The 19,786-nt window shown below is 33.9% G+C and overlaps 2 protein-coding genes across 4 annotated transcripts in view; both read left to right on the forward strand.

Moving 5' to 3' along the window:
* Window positions 1-19,786, forward strand: part of LOC145727185 (uncharacterized) — a 219,319-nt gene that overhangs the window by 26,367 nt on the left and 173,166 nt on the right. The window lies entirely within an intron of this gene.
* LOC145731170 (uncharacterized) lies at window positions 4,693-6,224 on the forward strand. Of its 3 annotated transcripts, XR_014178755.1 has the most exons (3): window positions 4,697-5,504; window positions 5,568-5,842; window positions 5,899-6,224. XR_014178755.1 is itself a non-coding variant. In XM_081982827.1 (2 exons), the coding sequence occupies exons 1-2, from the start codon at window positions 4,770-4,772 to the stop codon at window positions 5,590-5,592; spliced, it is 774 nt and encodes a 257-aa protein (XP_081838953.1). In that variant the 5' UTR covers window positions 4,693-4,769; the 3' UTR covers window positions 5,593-5,726. The 3 variants fall into 3 exon arrangements, 2 of the variants coding, with proteins under 2 accessions (XP_081838953.1, XP_081838939.1); XM_081982827.1 differs by lacking the exon at window positions 5,899-6,224 and having other exon boundaries at window positions 4,693-5,504; window positions 5,554-5,726; XM_081982813.1 differs by having other exon boundaries at window positions 4,698-5,504; window positions 5,568-6,224.

Genomic DNA, 19,786 nt, shown 5'->3' on the forward strand with positions numbered 1-19,786 from the left:
AATGAATTAATAATTTATTTAGACCTAACTGTGATAAAAACAAATTAAAAAAATACACATAAGGATTTTTAAGTGGTTAGAATGGAGATAAAATAATTATTAAGATATTTTATTCTATAAGAAAATAAGCAAATAATCTATGCATTTTAGTTTATGTTAAGTTTCTTAACGTCATATTATTATTATTTTAACAAAACTTTTACTTAAGTCAAAACTAAATGCAATCGCACAGTTTTTGCGACATTTTGCAAGGTCAACTATAACAAAACTTTAAATAGTATATTCTATATTAAGAGCGGAAAGTGCATATTTGCCGCTTGCACCTGAAAATTGCAGCTTGAGGCGAAGCCGAAGTTGGTGAGTAGATTGTTGATTGAAACGCTCTAGAGCAGAAAATAATTCACTTTCTGCGCACGCGCGCAAATAACCACTTTCTGCTTTGAAATGGAAGCGTACATGAGGTACTTTCAAAGTCATTCGTCGAAAAAAAACCTTTTTGTTCAATTTCAACTTCCCTTTAGAAACTAAATAATACCATCATCAAGTACATCAAAATTTACAAAGTTATCATTCATATCTCGGAAACCAATGACGATAGATTTTTTCTAATTACGTCATCCTGTGTGTGTAAAAAAGTGTGTGTAATGTCTTAGTTTCAAACCTCTCTTTGGCTTTGTTAAAGACCTGTAAGCAATTGTTTAAGAGTGTTTTGTAGTTTTATCGCTTTATAGACGTAATTTTGACAGTTATCACATTCGTAACTCAAAGTCAGAAACGGCCGGTCAAACCTGTCACCTGTCAAAGTATTCTACTCATAAAGCTATAAAATTCATTTCAGCTAGTTCATACTGATTTTATCACTTTACAAGTATGAGTCCATGTTCTCTTCATTTATAAGATTGAGTTTGACAGTTGCAAGGTTGAGAACAACTGTCACCATATCCACGTCAGTGATTTCATATTTTAGTTCAATTTTGAAAAGATGAGAAATAATGTCAAATAAACCAAAATAAACCCTCAACTGGGCATCAAAGATACTGGCTAAAATTCTGAAATATATCAAAGAAAAATGTAAAAAAAATTATACATATTAGTATTCCCTACAAGTTGAGCAATTTAAGGGCTAAAAGTAGATAATAGTTTTCTAAGTACAATTTTGAAAATACATATAATATTTTCGGTACATATTTGAATATGTTGACGCAAAATCCACTAGAACAAGATGAAAAATTATCTCAATCAAGAAGCAGTACCACCCCATTGTGAACCTGTTGCAAGCAGTTTTACATACATTCTACTCAATAGAATGGCAAAAAAGGTCCAATTGAACGACCACCCAGTTGTCCAGACTTAAGTCTTTTTTAAATTTTCTCTTTTGAAGATATTTAAAAATTAATGCTCCAATTTTAACTTTTGTCACAGTATTGAACACTATTATATTATCGAATATAATTTTTCCACTATTAAGAACTTTCACGACATCAATTACAATTGAGAAAAACTATTGGAATATTACATTTTGTCATTATTTATTACTTATTGACTCATTTAGGAAAATGATGCTTTCATTAATATGTAATAAAAGAAATAAGTTATTGCTTGTAGGGCTTTATAAAAAAAAACTCATTAGTGTGTAATAGAACAAAATGTTCGGCTTTGATTGAAATTATAAAAGTAACTGTGTATAAAAAAGTGTATAAAAAAATAGGTTGACATGTCCAAATTTAGCATATTAAAACGTTATTAACTCAAACTTGTTGGATTTATATAAAAATTATAAATATTTATTGAACCAAATCAAAGTTCAACATTGTAGCCTAATTTGGGTATAACTGAATGATTTGCTAGTTTTGCAAAACATTGGTGTTTAACGATATCTGGAAATTAGATTCAATTGTTCGTAAAGTACAAAATTGTTTAGCGCCCCAGGAGAATGTAAACTAGTTATCTGGCTGGTGTGAGAAGAATAGATTCTCTCTTGTAATGCCAGTTAGTGCATTGTTTTCGGTTTAATCGGAAGGAAAGCGGCATGTATGTTAGATTGCGAATACCAAATTAATAGACTGATGTTGAATACATCTAGAGTAACTATTAGTTATACAATGCAACTGAATATCACTTTAAAGTTTATAAATGGGAATTTTCTAATTACAACAGCGGATAAATATGACGCTAGTTTCAACATTTAAAGCAGAATGAAAGATCTCAGACATAATGGCATTGAACTAACGTGAATTTCAAATAATATATTTATTCCATGTGATTTGATTAATAGAATCAATTACTTCTCAGTTGTTACAATATCAGTGAACGGGTACTTCTGCTATTAGAAACCAAAACCGAAACAATAATTACTGTACCCGGTACCTACTAGCTTCATCTTTCTGTAAATGTCTTTGTCACACTGCGGTGGTGTCAATTCGATAAGCATGGCCCATACCTTCGGATGGGATGGGATTCGGAATGGATGTATGGTCCATTTTTTTTCCCGTGGCGGTTACGTCATCATTTGCCTTTCTTGTCTATTACATGCGTTCCGAGAGCGATAGAATTTTGACGTCATCTAGTCACGTCGGCAATGAATCAGGACGACAAGGCTCGGAAAATCGGCTGCCATTGTTGACAAAAAGTAAACAAAGAGAATTTTTTTATTTTTGACAAGTATTTCGATTTAACTGTGATACTACGTGTGAGACTAGATAAAGTGTGTGGGTTTCGGTAGTCAGTTTTGGAAACGCCACCTTCTTAATACACTTTACAACTATCAAGGGGCCCGGTGAAACATTCTGAAGGAACTAGAGTTTGTGGAACAGAAAAGGATGCCTTTTCTAATAGAAAACACTGTCACAAGAAAACAGCCCATATAGGTGTTTACTTATGCCCAAGAAGAGTTTTTACAAGAACACTACAAAAACCAAGTTTATTCAATCCAGTGGTTCTCGAAGAAACATGGATATAGAGTAAAGGTGTATTTAGCAGAAGCTCACAAGGTGATTTACCTAATATTATAAAAAGGACTCTGGTAGAGGTATTAATGAGCTGCTAATACTAAATAGCTTATGTTTCAGGTACCTTTATTTGCCTAATCTGGAGTTTGCTTATCATGCTATGAAAGGGTCCAAATTTAAAAAGTCCCCAATTGCTCTAAAAGACTCTGAACAAAAGGTGTTTGAAGCTATGGTTATAATGGTGTTGTCAAAATTCATATGCAGAATTGAAAAAACAAATTTCTAGTAAGTTTCAGGTAATATTAGAAAGATATAAGTCACTTAAATGTAAATTTGATCAAATGCCATTATTTTGCAGAATTAGCCCTTATACATTTTGCCATATCTTCTCTGACTATAAGGCTAGAAACATACAGTAATTCTTCATTTTTATCTGGTAAGGAAGGAAGGGATAGAGGATGTAACAATGAAAAAGATCAGTCTGTAAAAATATTTTTAGAAATAGATGATAGTTCCGAGACTGTTAGTGTATCAAGTGGAAATGAAAGTGAAAACATTTCGGTTGAAGACTGTACAGAAGAAAATAGTGTGTATTTAGATGCCAGTAGTGAGCCTGGTTGTGAGATAACCAATGAAGAAGTTTTTGAGCAATCGGAAACAATAACATCTTCTGGTAGGCTCGTAAGGTCTCCTCAGAGGTTAGATCTTTAAGAAAGGGGATGTTAGGATAGTATAAGAGAGTGTTCAGAATAGTATAGAAAGTAAGTCAACGTTGTATGTTGACACTTAAAAAGATAGGTTAGGATGTCGAGGAGAACGTGGCGGTAGTGTTTTGAATATAAGCTTCAAGTAATATACAAAGTTAATGAACCAGTCTTTAATTACGATAATTACCAACATACATAAGAAGACACACTTACAAAAACCACAAACATTCAATAGTAATTTGTGTGGTTTTTACCTACATAGCTAATATTCCTATAAAAAATGTAAGTTGATTTTTATAATCTGTAACGACAAATTAACTAAAGAAAAGGCACTGTTCATATCTAAATCCAATCCTGTCCGGGAAAACTACACGCAAAACACACCTCGCAGAAAAGATATTCGTATTACGATGACGGATCGACGTCGAAAAGGGCTTGAGGTCGTGTAGCTAGGGTGGAATTCTAATTAAAATATTTCGCATTGTGGCCTTACTTAACGTCATTACCAGTTAGTAATATTTCACTAGGAATATTCCGCTTCAAAATGCGACTTAAAGGCCGTTTTATCACGCCATGGAAATGGAACGTTGCCCATGTGGAACCCAATTAGTCAGTTGGCCGAAAGCTATCAATTTGCATTCGGAACGACTTCACACAAAACGAGGTTGACGCTATCTCTTCTGGTTTTGTGTACGACAATTATGGCTGACCGTTGATTGGTCCTCGCCGTCCCCAAAATCGGTTCTTTTTGATTTGTTGTTTCCGTTATTATTAGTTTCCCATCGAACTTGACGCCTCGCAAATTGCATTTCATCGCAATAGCCAGAAAGTGTACAGTTTTTACTTTTTTGTCTCGTTAAAAAAAATGGTAACGGGCTCGTTTTATGCTTTTATAAGTTCTGATAGAGCTATTCGCCTGTGACGTGTAATATATTTATAGAAATGAGAATGTGAATATGGTCTCAAATGCATACAATTTTGGTGTAGCCTTTTTCAGCACTGGAAAGTTTAATTTTATGTTAACCCGCTAATTTAACAAATTAGACTGACAAATTAGGTTAGTTTAACCTGACAGTTAAAACCGTACATTTCTAAATTTTCAGTGAATTATGGTATGGAACCGACTAAAAGTGTACCAGAGTTAAAAGCCAGCATCAGTCAGCACGCCCAACAAATACAAAACACAGTTTCGGCCACATCTAAAGATTTAAGCGCATTAACCAAAAGCTTCTTTCAACGAGACTCAGCTATGGTAAATGCCTTCAAAGACAATACAGCGCAAGACGTAAAAAATGTCCAAGCTAATTATGCTAAAAAAGAAGAAAAAGTAATGAATTATCTTCAGCCTGGAGGCTCAACCGACCCAGCAGCCAAAGAATACGAGAAAATACTTCAAGACAACGTCAGCAAACTAAAACAAATTGCAGTTGCAGATTTTAACTCTTGCCAAGAGAATACCAAAAATTTGACTGAAGAAACCAAAGTCAAAATTCATGAATTTATCATCACAACTTTCAAAGGTAACGCTAGAAGTGATTTTACAGAAACTGCAAGCAGAATCTTCAAAAATGTTAATCAAAAAGTTAAAGACGATATGCTAAATAAAAATTCCAAAATGGAGTATAGCAGAGCAACCGTTGTGCCTGACGTGTCCAACATGTTTGTTAATCCTATGACTAAATCCCCTGAAGAGCTTGAAGCTGAAAAAGTTCTACAAGAAATTTTTGAACGCGAAATCGTAGAATTTAACGAGCAGATTAAAAAAGATTTTGAAGAGCTACAGTTGCAACTAAGTCAGGAAGTTAACACTGTCATGGATAAAGTCTGTGAAAGTGTTCAATTTACTCAGGTAACTATTTAAATATTCAATTTCACTTATAGATAGATGATTTCAGCAGTGTTTTAAATCCAGGTTGCCACGCCTTCTCAAGATTTAGCAGGTTTTCCACCTAAAACTACAGTAGAAAAAACTGTAAATTCATTACTAAACAAAACAAAAGACGATTTTAAACTGGTCAGTGATAACGTGCAGTCGGACGTTCAGCGCAAACAGGAAGCAATAAACAGGAATGTCAAACATTACGCTGGAAAGATGTTGGGCAGAAATTTTCTAGATGAAACCGAGGACTGACACAAAACCGGACGAGTTTTTTAACCGTGTTTTGCACCACGAGACAGCTGAAATACGTAACTCTGACCATTAATTTCGAATAGCGTGACGTAATATCAAAGGCAACTTGAAGGCGGAACAATAAAATGCACCTCTCGCAGATGTCCAGTGTTTTCCAGTTAAAAGAATAGGAAAAGGGAACAATAAAATTTAATCGCAGCGATAACGACTCTGACAAGTGCGACAACAAAAAGGGGATTAAGTAGATGCTGCCGCCAATCTACTGTCGGAAGCACTAAATTGGCTGCATAATAACTTTTTTATTTCCCTTAATATAGCATTGTATCAAGCGGTTGTACACAACTAGAACTAGGCCACATACTTACGTATTTATAGATTGTGGGACTATTAACATGAAAGAACAAGGCTGCGATTAACAATTTGATAGTTGATTAATGTTTGAGGAAAATTTATTTTTTTAAAGCTACGTGTACCAAATCATCCAACCATCTCGTCTGTGGCTTGCCGACACTTTTCTTTGTGTGCCATGGTTTCCAGTGTACAAGCCTTGATACTCTTCTGTCCACAGTTAGTCTGGCAATTAAACTTAAGATTCCACTACCTTCGTTCTTCTTATTTTTTCCTTCCGGATTTTATCTCCTAAGCCAACGCCAAGTATTGCCCCTTTTGTTCAAAACCATACAGGCTATAGGCAGGATGCATGTGCTAAAGACTTGTCGTTTTAGATTTATAGAGATGTCAGGGTTTTTAGCTAGATGACTCCAAATGTCACCAGTGTCAGTTTTATTCTTCGTTGTATCTTTGTCGTTTGGTTTTCCTTTTTTCATTTCAATAACACGACTAAGGTATTGTTACGGTTTGGGCCTACTATGCTCGATACTCGATGAAACCGATGCGACGCAATATCTGGCCGGGCGCGTGTTAAAGTAGGCCACACTTAGGAAGCGACACCAGAGCCGCTTTCCAGCCGACATTTTGTCAAAGCGCCAAACCCCACGCATGAAGCGCAAATTCTCGAAACAGGAACTCGCAGCCTGGAACTGTCTTTTTGCGGTTTTGCGTCAAGTATTCGTGCCAGTGTCACTTTTGTCGTTAAACTTCTTAAATTAACTACAAATTTTCAGTGCTGTTTTTTAAGTTTAAGTGAAATTATTTACAGATGTTAAGGTAGATTTTTAAGAATCAACTATGGATGAAGAAAAGTTGAGAATTAAAAAAATTAAAGTGTTTTTAACTAACCTCCTGCGATAATCTGATTATAATCGGCTATTGGCACTTTCCAAATTACCACAATCCATATTATTTAATGTTTTAACTCGGAAGTGCAGAAACCAAAACAATTATTTCGTGTTTAACCTCAAACAACAATGACTTGTGCTTGAAGCCCAAATATTGCGGGTGGTGCACCAGGGGAAAAGGGAGAAGGCGAGCTCACGTCTAAAAATGCGAACTGGGAACGCACATCGGAAAAAGTTTGGTGCACATATGCTCGTTAATGTGCATAAAATGGTCGGCTGGAAAGCGGCTCTGGAAGCATCTTTGATATTCGAGGCAAATCGCGAAGCGTTTTGCGGGTATTCTAGAACGTGGTTTGCGAATATAAAAGAAGCGGTGTCGACGACGGCGTAGTAGTGTAGTAGTAGTGAATTTGGGAACGCGGTAAAGCTTAAATAGTGGAATAATTGTGGAATTGTAGTAGTGTTTTTAGAAGCTGAGTTAATTATTGTACGGAGTGTTTTAGAGTGTAAATAAATTTATTGTTGAGTTAAACTGACTTTGTGTAAACCCACGGGAAAATCGAAACAGTATCAATGTATTCATTAACAATATCTACTATTCTTATGTTCTCCCCAGTCTTTTTTATTATTTTTGTTTATGATAAGTTAATTTTTAGTCCGACGTTATTTACAGCTTTATGTAATTCTAACATGTTCCTCAGGTCTGTTTTGCAGCAGTTCAGCTACTGAATATCTGAACTAATAATCACTATGTTATTGGCAAAGCGTAAATGGTTTGAAAAGAGACTATCAACGTTTACAACCTTATTTTCCGACAATAGCATTTTACAAACGTCTTCCAAGGCCAACGAAAAAAGTTTTGGAGATATAAATTTGTTCCATCCATCGCACGCAAGATAGCCCATGCTTCAACAGAATCAAATGCCTTTTAAAGTTTATAAAAGTGAAATAAAGTGGTATATTATATTCTGTTGTCTTCTCTTCCTACTGTTACCATTTGAATGGTCTGCAAGTGATCCAAAGTGCTGTATTCCTTTTCGAAATCCCTCCTGGTTCACTGGTTTATAAAGGTGAGATTATAATTTTCAATGGCTGTGATGACATTTTAAAAAGCAGAATAACTCCTGCGTTGTGTTTTATGTTTCAGGGTTATTTCCTTCGAATAAACATTTGCTAAATACCCCCTGTAGAATTATTCCTCTCGTGTCATTTCACGTATTTTTTCTGAACCAACACAACGGTAACTTTTTGAGTATTAGGATCCAGCAAAACAGAGTTATACAAACAAAAATAAAATACTTTTTTTATGTTTAAAGATTTCGTATCTTCCAGTCAATATAAGGTTCTTATCATTCTTCATTTTGACAATTATGCTTTTCTCAGAGAAAAGTTACGATCGAAGAAATTTTATGTTGGAGTTGTCCTTAATTATGGTGTCAATTGTTCTGGTATTATAGGATCTTACATCCAAGAGATCTCATTACACATGAAATACAAGATTTTCTTTAAGACATCTTTATATTGTTCAGATATTTCTGGATAAAGGTAAGATATGGGATGACGTAAGGTTTGCTGGCCACATCGATTTACATCCTTGACGATTTTTAGGAGATAAATCCAATATCTAATACGGACGAGGCTGTCAGATTTCTTGTCATTGCGAGACGTTCCGCACTGGGAACGAAAAGTATTTTTCCTTAAACTCCTTTTCTTGGAGCTGACTAGCGCCAAATATATCGAGGCATAAATTCTAATACTCGAGAATGTTCAAGTGTGTTGGATTTTCCAAGAAGACGGGTATATTGTTTAAGAGAGGATTTATTGAAGCATAATGGTGGCAGATATTCCTGGATAAGACAGACCGGATTCGGATAATGTATTAGATGGTTTTGTGCGAAAACTTTAACATTGATTTACGTTAAACTTTAAAGCCCGAGCACAGGAAGCGTTACTTAAAATATGTTGCAGATTCCTAGTCCTGAATAGTGGACGAACACGTCACATGCTGCCGAATCGGCTGCCAAATCCCTACGGACTGGAACGTAAAATATGCACAGATACGGCAACAGTGGCTAGTAATTTATAGCCTCATGTTTTCTTCCGCATCCAGACAACCAGCGTTTCAGCTGTCTTATCCTAAGTTATTTAGTGGGCGCATTACGGCCTTTTTTCCACGTGCATCTAGATACCGACTTATTCCCGCGTGAACGTGTTTTTTTCTTTTATTCGAGCATACGAGATATATTGTGGTATAAATCGCGATATCGACAACCTTAGATGGGCTCTGGATACATTCAGAAAACCAGAATTATTGTTTACGTGGATATTCGTCAAACATTATCACGCCAAAATCCATTCCGTAAAATCAGAAACTTACGACAGATAATAGGGCTGATGATAACTTTGGGGATTCAGGGAATTAAAATCGCTATTTAGACCAATTTAGTGGAATTTGCTGAGCATAAAATTCCAAAAAAAAACCGAACTCGTTCGCTGGCGCGACTCATAAAATTTTATTTAAATTCGGTTCGAAAATTTAGTGGCGCTCCTGGTCAGTGCACACAATTCCTGATTTCAATTTCGATTAATTTAACCTGCTGGTTCTCTGTGCCAAATATATTCTGCGGGTTTTATCGGACACCGTTTGCCGTTTATACAGAACAGTTGTCATTCGAGCGTAGATATGTGCATTTAGGGTGTTCAAAAATGATAAAAACTTAAATAATTTGATAATTGCCATGTTATCTGAAATAAAATCGAAATGGGGAGTTGTCATACCAACTCTGGAAAGAGAAGTATAAATTCATATTGTCACGAAATAAAATTTGTATTATTAAAAAAATTATCAAGTTAGAGCAGAATGGCGCGACTGACAAAGTAAAAGATATATGTGAGTCATTAAGCATACAAGTTTTCGGCTTGAATGTTAAAGAATACTATTGAGAGCGATAAATGTTATTTAAATTTTGACATCTTACAAAAACAACAAATATCATTATAGCAAAAATTTGATTGAAATAAGTCAAGTCACTTAACGGTATTTGCTATACGAACAAGAGGTGGTAGTCCATCTTCTTCTTAGGACGCCGTCTTCCTACGGAGGTTGGCGATCCAACTGGCTATAATGGTTCGTGAAACCGCACCCCTGAAGATCTCTATAGATGTACGTCCGCACCATCGACGTACATCCTTTAGCCATGAGTTCTGCCGTCTGCCCACAGATCGTTTGCCCTCGATCTTCCCTTCGATAAGGAACCAGAGGAACTCGTACCGCTCCCCCCTCATAACGTGCCCGATGTATTGGAGCTTTAGTTCTTTGATGGTTGTCAGCAGTTCTTTACTTTTACCTATTCTCCTTAGCACTTCCTCGTTGGTTATCCTGTCTACCCAAAATATGCGCAGTATACGGCGATACAAGTACATCTTAAAGGCGTCAATGCGGTTCTCCATTGCTTGGCATAATGTCCAACTCTCGGAGCCATAGAGTAGCACTGGGAAGATATAACAGCGCAATATACGTATGCGGAGCTGTAGGATTAGGTGTCTACTAGTGAGGAGGTTCTTCATGAAAATGAATGTCCTTCTGGCCTGTTCTATCCTTGATCTGATTTCCATTTTAGGGTCACTGTTCTCGTTGACGAGGGCTCCAAGATATTTAACGGACGGCACGTTCCACAGCCTGGTTGTTAATCTGAAGGATCGCCCGTCTTGGTGCCTTGGAGAATACGACCACCTTGGTCTTGGCAAAGTTTATGTGTAGACCATACTGTGTGCTATGTTCAACGATGTATGTTGTCCATAATTGTATCTTTTTTTACTAAACAAATAATAAAGACCCCAAACGTTTTCTTAAAGTAGTTTTTTTCGCGGATTTGAAACTTCTGCATATTGCTGCAAAAATTGCAATCTTTTGCAAAAAAACATATTATGTGTTTCATTCCCTCCTAAAAAATATTTACAAAAAAACAAATATGGAGGAAATTATTTTAAAATAGGTTACTTAATGCTATTTGCCATCAGACCTAGAAGCAGTAGTAAGCAAAAATAAACCACAATGACATCACTACATTATACAAGCTAAGAAACCGTGTATTTTCTTAAATAAAAAATTAACAAACCTGCACTTATGATATGAGTAAATCTCAGTTTTTTTTAAAACATTTCAATTAATACATAGACTTTTGCCAGGCAAAAAATTTTTCTGGTGCTTCATTAAAAAAAGTACAGCTTTGACATAAATTGAGTTTTCTAATACTTTAATGGCTGTAGCCTCTTTTTTTGAACGTCATTCGAAAGACCACAAAAAATACTGAAAAATGAGTAAAACCTTAATTGTCTACCTCTCAACGTTTCTGAGATATTCCAATTAAAAAAAGTACTTCAAAACACTCAATGTCTCCCTTTTATTATTTCCACAATGAAAAACAATCCGAGGCCAAGTAAAATTGTTAAAATTAAGTAAAACAAAGCAAAATTGTTATATTTTAACATGTCAAAATGCAAAATTTTGAAATTCCAAAATAAACTGAAAGAACCTCAATCTGTCATCTTTGAAGTTGTCAACAAACACTGTCAAAAGATTAAATCGACACAATTTTTCACAACAATAAACAAAAATAAAGTTTAAATTAGCAAATTTTATCTGTGACTTTGCTTTTGGCAAGAAAGGAGAAATATGTTAAAATAAAGTAAAAAAGTCATTTTTAAGATGTACAAATTTGGCAAATATTTTTGTTTAATAAAAAATAATACAAGGTCTTCAGCCAACAGCCAGAAAATCTCAAAATAAGCCATAAAAAGTGAAATTGTCCAAAACTTAAATTGACAAATTTTTATTTTGACTTTTGGCAATCAGAGAAAATTTCAATTTTATCAAATAAAATTTTAAATAGTTTTATTACAATAATTTGTCAAAAACAGTGGCAAACTATTTAAAACAACCCAAAACTGTCGTTTTTGAAGAATCTCAATATAAAGCAATGCATGCAAATTCATAAAACACATCGATTAACAATCGCTAGACAATTTTCTTTTGAATGCACTGAAACTCGGATTACTAATCAAAAAAGCATTACTTAAAAGTCATTTTGCCCATCGAATTTAAAATCCTTCGACTGCTAATCGATTTGTTCTTATGAATGCGGCCAATGTCAAATTTTAGATTGATTGATAATTTAGATTTATGAGAAATACAATTTTAACATTTTGAAATGACTCCCCATTCTTCTGAGATATTGCCTATTCCAATCATGTGTCTTCACAATAATAATTGACACTTTCTCAAAAAAAGGAAGCTTTAAGGTATTGAAAAGATATTGATCTTATCTTTTTGTAACAGAAATCATTCTTGGTATTTTTTTACAGGGATGTTAAAAAATAGATAGTTTATAGGTATTTAATTGTTGAGCGGTTTTTGTTTTTGGAATCAAATTTGGTTTTTTGATTGACGGTTTTTGAATGTAAGAGAAGTCAAAAAAAGCTAGCAACATAACGCGGTTGGATTATTCTGAGATCAAACGAGTTAAACGAAGCCTGTGACGTTATGTCGTTGATACGAATGTCTCACCAAGAAGAGCTATTTTTGTATTGTTATTTTTGGAGGACGTCTGACTGTAGCTGGAGGAACACTTGATCTGGGGTGAAATTCCTTCAAAGAAGACTTTAAAGAATTTGAGGATTCCAGGTTCTTCGACCCCGCATCGGACTCAAGACAATTTCTTCGGCATCGCAGCAAATTGTCCTGTAGTGCGGAGATAGAGAACGTGATGTGCGGTGAGATTAAAAAGAACAGTACATAACTGACTGTAAGTAGAATAGTAATGCTTTTGGACTCATACATAACGGTATTGTGCTAGTGAAATGTCAATTTTGTATTTTGCCCTAGAAGATAATTTTATAGAATAGGTAAGGTTATTTTTATGCGTTGGCCTAATACAACGTTTTGGCATCTCTGTATTTCTTGATTTTGTTGAATTTAAATTCTAAATTCATTTATTTTTCTATTTTGTGGTTTGATACTAGGAGTGATGTCTTGTGAATTAAAAATGTCAAAAACAAACGGGCCTTCTTGTGCCGCTGGAGAGAACTGGGACGGCAGTCAAGAATCCGTTCAGGAAAGTGAGGTGGACATCATTATGCAAATTAACGAATCCAACCCATTTCTCTCCACGCCAGGACAAGAAAGGTCACCTAGTGTAAATCATAACAGTATGTGCCCACTATACCGTACCATACTAGGACCGTTACTAGATCGTGTCGGGCATCACTATCCAAACCATAGGGGATGTTGGACGGATGACGGAACGGTCTAGTGGGTATTGTCTGATTACTTAACATGCAAAGAATATTAGTTTGCATGTGTCGGTACGGTTACAGTCCTAGTACGGTACGGAGTAGTGGGCAGACACCTTTAATCTACATTTTTAGGTGATTTAAACTGGTGTAAACAACACAGAGAAAGTGCTTCCAGTCACAAAGAGAATGTTTACGTTTTACGACCCAAACAACCACAATTTTGTATTATTTTGTATAAAATTACTGACTCACCCTCTTACTTCAGCTAGGCCGACATCTTATATTCCCCGCATTTTTTTAAAACAATAAATTTAGTTAGTGCTACGAAAAAAGGACCGCTTAAACAGCGTGTTAATATTCACAACGTAGCCTGTTCCAATTTTTTTTTAGACCCTTTCAAACGAAACAGTGACGCAATTTGAATCAAATTATGCTAAACCAATTTTCTCGTCCGGAGATTTTTAAGTAGGCTATAAAACATGATTTTCAGTAATCAACTTAATAAGATGAGACTTTTCAAGTGAAGGAAAAATTTTCGGAAAAGTACCTGTAGAGATGATTGAATAAAAACACTTCAAAGGGAACGTCAGATACGCAAGATAAAACGGATAAAATATTTCAGGCGCAAATGAAAACAAAAGAAAACGGTGCACGTTGGGGTGGGTAATAAATAAAAGCTACGAATGTTTTTAAATCTGCAAATGGGGATGTTCGCGTAAAGCTCGAACGGATAGGTCCTGATTTAAATATCCGGAAAACTGTCAAAGGGGATGTTTATCGTTATGTTCCCATTTTGTAGCACTGAATAGGTTTTTATTCACATTTGCAGTAAGTGTGCACACACCGATCTTCTTTAACAAGAACTGCAATAATTAATCAGGATTAGGTCGTTTGAAAAAAAAAGCTCAAACTATTCATTGTAAACGTCATATTGGTAACTAGTTGAAAACGCTTAATAAATCACAACCGCACACACAAAGTGGGTGTTTTTCCCATTTAATTTTGAACCGTTTTTGCGCTTAATTTGCCTCTTTGTTCCAGCGAAGAGGGCCAAAAATGGATTGTTTTTAATTAACTTGATTTATTAGGTTGTTTCGTGAATTCCACTCGAAATTAGGTTGACGCAAAACTATAAATGCATAAATTATTTTCAAATTTAATTGGCCGGATTATGAACATTGAGCGTTGTTATTAAAGTGGAAACTAAAATGTTTTGTTTAAAAAACGCTGCTCTAAACCATTACAATTTTCAGAATTAATTTTTTTATTCTTATTTAATAAGGGCAGGAATGGCTCGAAACATATTGCATAGCTAATAAAACTAACCAATCAAATTCAGGTTGCTGGCAAACGATTTGCGATCTTAGTGGGGTTATTCGTTTTAACTGATTTTTGAGTCTTAAAAATTCGAAACGACCATCAAGAGGAATAGATTTTCTAACCTTATGTGATATTTAGGCATATTATGTGCAAAAGGTAGACCTTTTAAGATGGTCAATGGGTAAACCTAACCTAACCTAACCTAACCTTATGTGATATTTAGGCATATTATGTGCAAAAGGTAGGCCTTACCAGAACATTTGGAATACCCTCTGTATGTCAGTAATATCAAAAACAAATATGTAAGTCATTTTGAAATAACAGTGATTATACATATAACATCAGTCCTAAATGAACATAAGCAAACTTTTGTTAACAGTTGTTTAGTCACACGTTAAAAATTAACGAAAACCCACAACAGCAAAAAAAAACTTTAATAAACATTTTAAGTATCAGACAGGAAATAAATATGCAATGATTGGGAACAATTTCAGTTTTGAAAGCCCGGCAGTTTAAATGCTGATAACAATTTATAACATTATTGAGGCGGATAAATGTTTCTGAATATACTGTTGATTCCCTCCTGGATGTGGAGTTTTAAAAATAAAACTTTGTATTCGTTAATAATTCAAAGCAGATGTTTCGTTAAATTATACTATAATATGAAAAAATTATTCACGGTCTTTTTGTCCTAATTCGTTTTTCCACGTTAAAAAAATTGGATTAAAAATGTGACTTTTCGAAATTCATTGTTTACCTTTTTTCCTGGCTCAACGCAGATTGAATGCAAAATCCCAAAGCTGATTAGCATCCAAGTTGGACTTAATCTCGTTTATCTGGATGAGGCTCATAAAAATAAATTGATGAGATTATGATTTCGAGTTAAGATACGAGGGTGGGTTGGTGAGTATAAATTACGAAAGATTTTTTATATTTAAAGTTGCTTTATACCAACTGTATTAACATCAATCAGTTAGTCTTTTGTATTGTCTTTGTGTATAGTCTTTTGTCTTTTTTCTATGCACAAAAAAGTGTTTGAAAAAGGGTATATAAATAAATACTATTTAACAACATTTGACATTTTAAATAAGAAGGAGAAAATTACATTGAACAAAAAAAAATAAGAAAGTTAATTGGTGCCTGGTGGCATCTGGAATACTATGTAAAATCATTGTAAACGGTAAAAATTATTTTAAAAAATTGCATGTATACAGAGTGTCTGTTTTACAATCCTGGCCATTCGAAACTCGGAAACATGAAATATAGATGAGTTAAAATGAGGCAAAGTTGTGCAGCTGTGCCAAATGCATTTTAAAATTCTAACTTCTCCCAAAAATAGTCGAAAAAAAAATTTTGAAAAAAGTTTTTATTTTCTTTCTTATTTACAGAAATAATCGAAAACGATTAATACTTTCACGAGACAACTTTTCACCTTTTCGCCTATACAAAATGACATTTGTAAAACTTTTGTCAATTTCGATGTGCACAAACATGTTTCAGTTAACTCCAAGCTTAACTGAACTGTGTAAAACTAACTTTTAGCATTTAAGACATAAATTACATAACACCGATAAAAGCCATTTTTACTGGTTTCAGGTAAACTGCAGTTTTAGAGTTTTACTATAAATCGGTTATAGTAGGTAACTTGGAATTAAACTGATTTTGAAAAGTCTCAATTTGGTTTATATCACTATCTAAATCTCATTCCTTTATTAGATTGTTATATCATTATGATTTTTAAGTCAATGTCAATGTTAATTTTAGAATTTAAACTCCAGATTAGACTGAGTCTTAACATAGATCTAAGAGTTATATTGACGTTTCAATGAGAAATTCTGTTAACAGCTATACGTTTTAAAGTAAATTCGACTTTAGAGTAATGATTTTTTAAATTGTTTCCTGAAATTATTTTATGCATTTAAAAATATAAAACTAAGCCAAAATCCGGATAATTTTTCTAACATTTTGTATGGTTTTTAAAAGTTACAGCGTTTAAATTTTTTAAAATATATTAATATTTTTAAAAAATTGTCTGTGTCTATCTTAGATTTTTGCAAATATTTTATCGTACACCATTAAAATATAGTAGTTGCTCTGTCAGTAAATTGAAAATCAAAAAAGGTCCCACTTATCAAAACGTAAAACATTTTTTTCTTATTAATCGTAAAACTTTTCTTAATATTCTTTGTATTTAATTTGTTGTTTGTTTTTTTTTAATACACTTATTTTTTTATGAAAATTCTGTTTCTATTTTTACTAAAATAATGATGATATAGAATTCCCATTTTTCTTCATCATATTTTTTACGGGTAAAGGTGCTAGCTATGATTTGTGAAAGTTGATCCGATTACTAACCGAACACGTAACAAGACGAACCGTCCCAATAGAACGGGAATCCGACGTCCGCAAAGCCGAAATAGATGGCTTATCATTTATCAATCAGAACCAATTTCTGATCTATCCGATGCCCTATTTATCGCATTAGTTATACATGGCCGAAATCCCGTAAACAGAGAGGTCATCGGTGCAGGAATATTGAAATTCTATCAGGCAGCTTCACCACACCAAATGAAACTTCCATTGTTAGGTTTCGTTTCAGATCGCTTTGTATAACGGGCTTGTATTAGATTGTTCAAGTTTGAGTCCGCTATGAATGTGTACGGTCTGTAAAGTTACTAAACGGACCTCTTTAATGACTGGAAAATTGATGAAGCACAATCTGAGCGCAATTGGATCATTGCGGATTATCATAGGTCGGAAAGTCTTTTATATGTAATGAAAATTATAGAATGGCTCGAAAATGATGGCAAAAATTACACCAAGTGACTGAACTGAAAGACTTGAAATATTAAAAAAGTTAAATAATTCTTTAAAATACTTGTTGATCCGATTGGTGTCATTTTTGCTTATTAATAATTTCCGGAGTCATGAAAACGGTGGATTATTGGAGACAGTTTATATACCAGGTGTCGAAAATAGTTTTGTACAAAACTTTTAGAGTCTTCTTATGTCTACTAGTCAAAATAAATTTTATTTTTTTAAATGGAGTATATTATTCTATCAATTATTAGGAAGTCTTGTTAAATTAATAACATATCATGCATGCACCGTATTCTTGAAAATAGCTAAAATGCACTTTTAGTTAAGTAGAGAAAGCAATAACGACTTGTTCTACTTTGAAGTGATCAAGAAAAACAAAATTTAAGTTCTTCTGATATAAAAGTCTAGGAATTTTAATCAAACGATCTTACTTACCTGTTCCATGAAAAGATTGAATAGAATAAAAGAAGAAAGTCAAAGAGGATGCAAAAAGAAAGAAATTCTGAAAAAGAATCGAGTGGAAACCTGGAAACGGACAAAGTGTACATTTCTCTCAAAAACCCAATTGAGCAGCTTTGGTTTTATATTCCACTCATACATGTAACAAACAAAACCTGAAAGTAAATAGAATTTTTCTACTTGACAGAGAAAATGCAGTGGTTTCATAGAAAAAGAACAAAACAACAATTTAAATAACAATGCATAATGCAATACGATTTTCCGCACACAAAAACGAAAAAAAAAAGAGTGGGTGCTTAAAAGACAAAAGCCGGACTGAAAACAGAAACAGAAGCCTCCTAATTATACCAAATGGGTTCTGACAAAGCATCCGAAGTTTCGCTGAATGGAAATTTTCTATTCACCTGCTTTGTGCGATTTTCCTGCTTTGCCGTGTTTACCCTTCCGTTTATAAGCCCCAATTTTGCATTCAACATGTCAGCACTTAATTACATGTAAATACCGGCGTTTCGATGTTTTGGAATTATTTTCGCGTTCTGCAAGTGAAAAATAAAGCTAAGCCGGATGTCGGGCCTTGAGTTAGAGCCCCGGATAATTCGGTGAAAAATTAATTTTCATCGTTTGGAATTTTCGCAAAGAACGAACAAAGCCAGGCTAACAACACGTTTTTTTTCCAGCGCATTTGGTCACTGATGTAAAACGGTTTATGAAGTTTTACAAAGCCGGGGGCAATGAATGATGCAAACGGCAAATAAAACACGCTTGTTTCTGTTTATTTGTACGACTTTAATGTGATAATAAATCAGGATTCAAGTTTAAACTGGCGACAATTAGGACGTGCAATTTTGCAACTCTCAGTAAATTACATACAGATTTATTCAGTTTTCGACGGTGGAAGTGACAAAAAATTTGTCAGGTAATTGTTAAAGTTAGTTAAACGTACCAGTTTGTCTATCGTTCTTGTTTTTGCTGGCTTAATTAGATTAGGTAATTGTTTACCTTAACTTTTCTTTTCCATTTTTGTGCACAATTTCTGAATTTAATTAGTCTTTTGATCAGGTAGATGTATTGTTTTTGACTTGATTAATTGACGCTAGAAACTAATAATACTAATCACGATTAGAAAAGGATTTTTTGAAAAATGAAAAATTTTAACGTGTTTTTTTTTTTGGTATTTATTTCCCCTAATTTAAGGTTCTTTGGTATAAATATGTCCTTTGCTGCGCATTGGAATCCTCCTGGAGCAAAATAAAATATTGCCAAAATTGCGCTTTTTTGCAAAATTTTAAAAATTTTGAATGATTTCTAACTCTAATAGATTTGACTAAAACGCCATTAAAAAAAGGGTAAAAAATACTACAAAATGAGCCAAAACTGGCTTCTCTAGCTCTTCATGTTACCGAGATTTTGAATTTCAAAAAGTACTTCCATTCTTTCAATTTTTTTGAAAAATGAAAAGTTTGAAAAGTTCTTTTTTTGTACTTATTTCACCTAATTTAAACATTTTTTTGAAAATTTTCTGGTTTCTAAATAAGTGACAAACTTCTGAGGTTTAGGTGTAAACAAATTATTAATCTTTCTTCATATTTCTAGAAATTACTACCGAGTGTCCATTCAATTTCAACATGTTCTATTAGCTAATATCACTTTTAAACAAACCAACATGTCTGACCATATGCGGATTTCTCAATGGATTTTGAATACTGCAACAAATAAAACCATCGCAGATAACTCATCCATTTGAATCACCTTGTGCTACTTTCTCGTTCATCCCTGTCCCTGAGGTATAAATCCTCATATTGCAACGACGTAAAAGTGTTTTCAATGTTTCCCGTAGGAAAATTTATAGACACCGAAATTATTCTGGAT

This window comes from Ips typographus, linkage group LG1 (genome assembly GCF_016097725.1).
Source record: "Ips typographus isolate SLU linkage group LG1, UJ_Ityp_2.0, whole genome shotgun sequence".
Lineage (NCBI taxonomy): Eukaryota > Metazoa > Arthropoda > Insecta > Coleoptera > Curculionidae > Ips > Ips typographus.

Excerpts from the sequence above, each read along its gene's own strand:
- LOC145731170 (XM_081982813.1), top strand. The coding sequence starts at position 4,770 with ATGGAACCGACTAAAAGTGTACCAGAGTTAAAAGCCAGCATCAGTCAG. Across the intron at positions 5,505-5,567 it reads AAAGTGTTCAATTTACTCAG|GTTGCCACGCCTTCTCAAGA; the intron begins GTAACTATTTAA and ends TTTTAAATCCAG.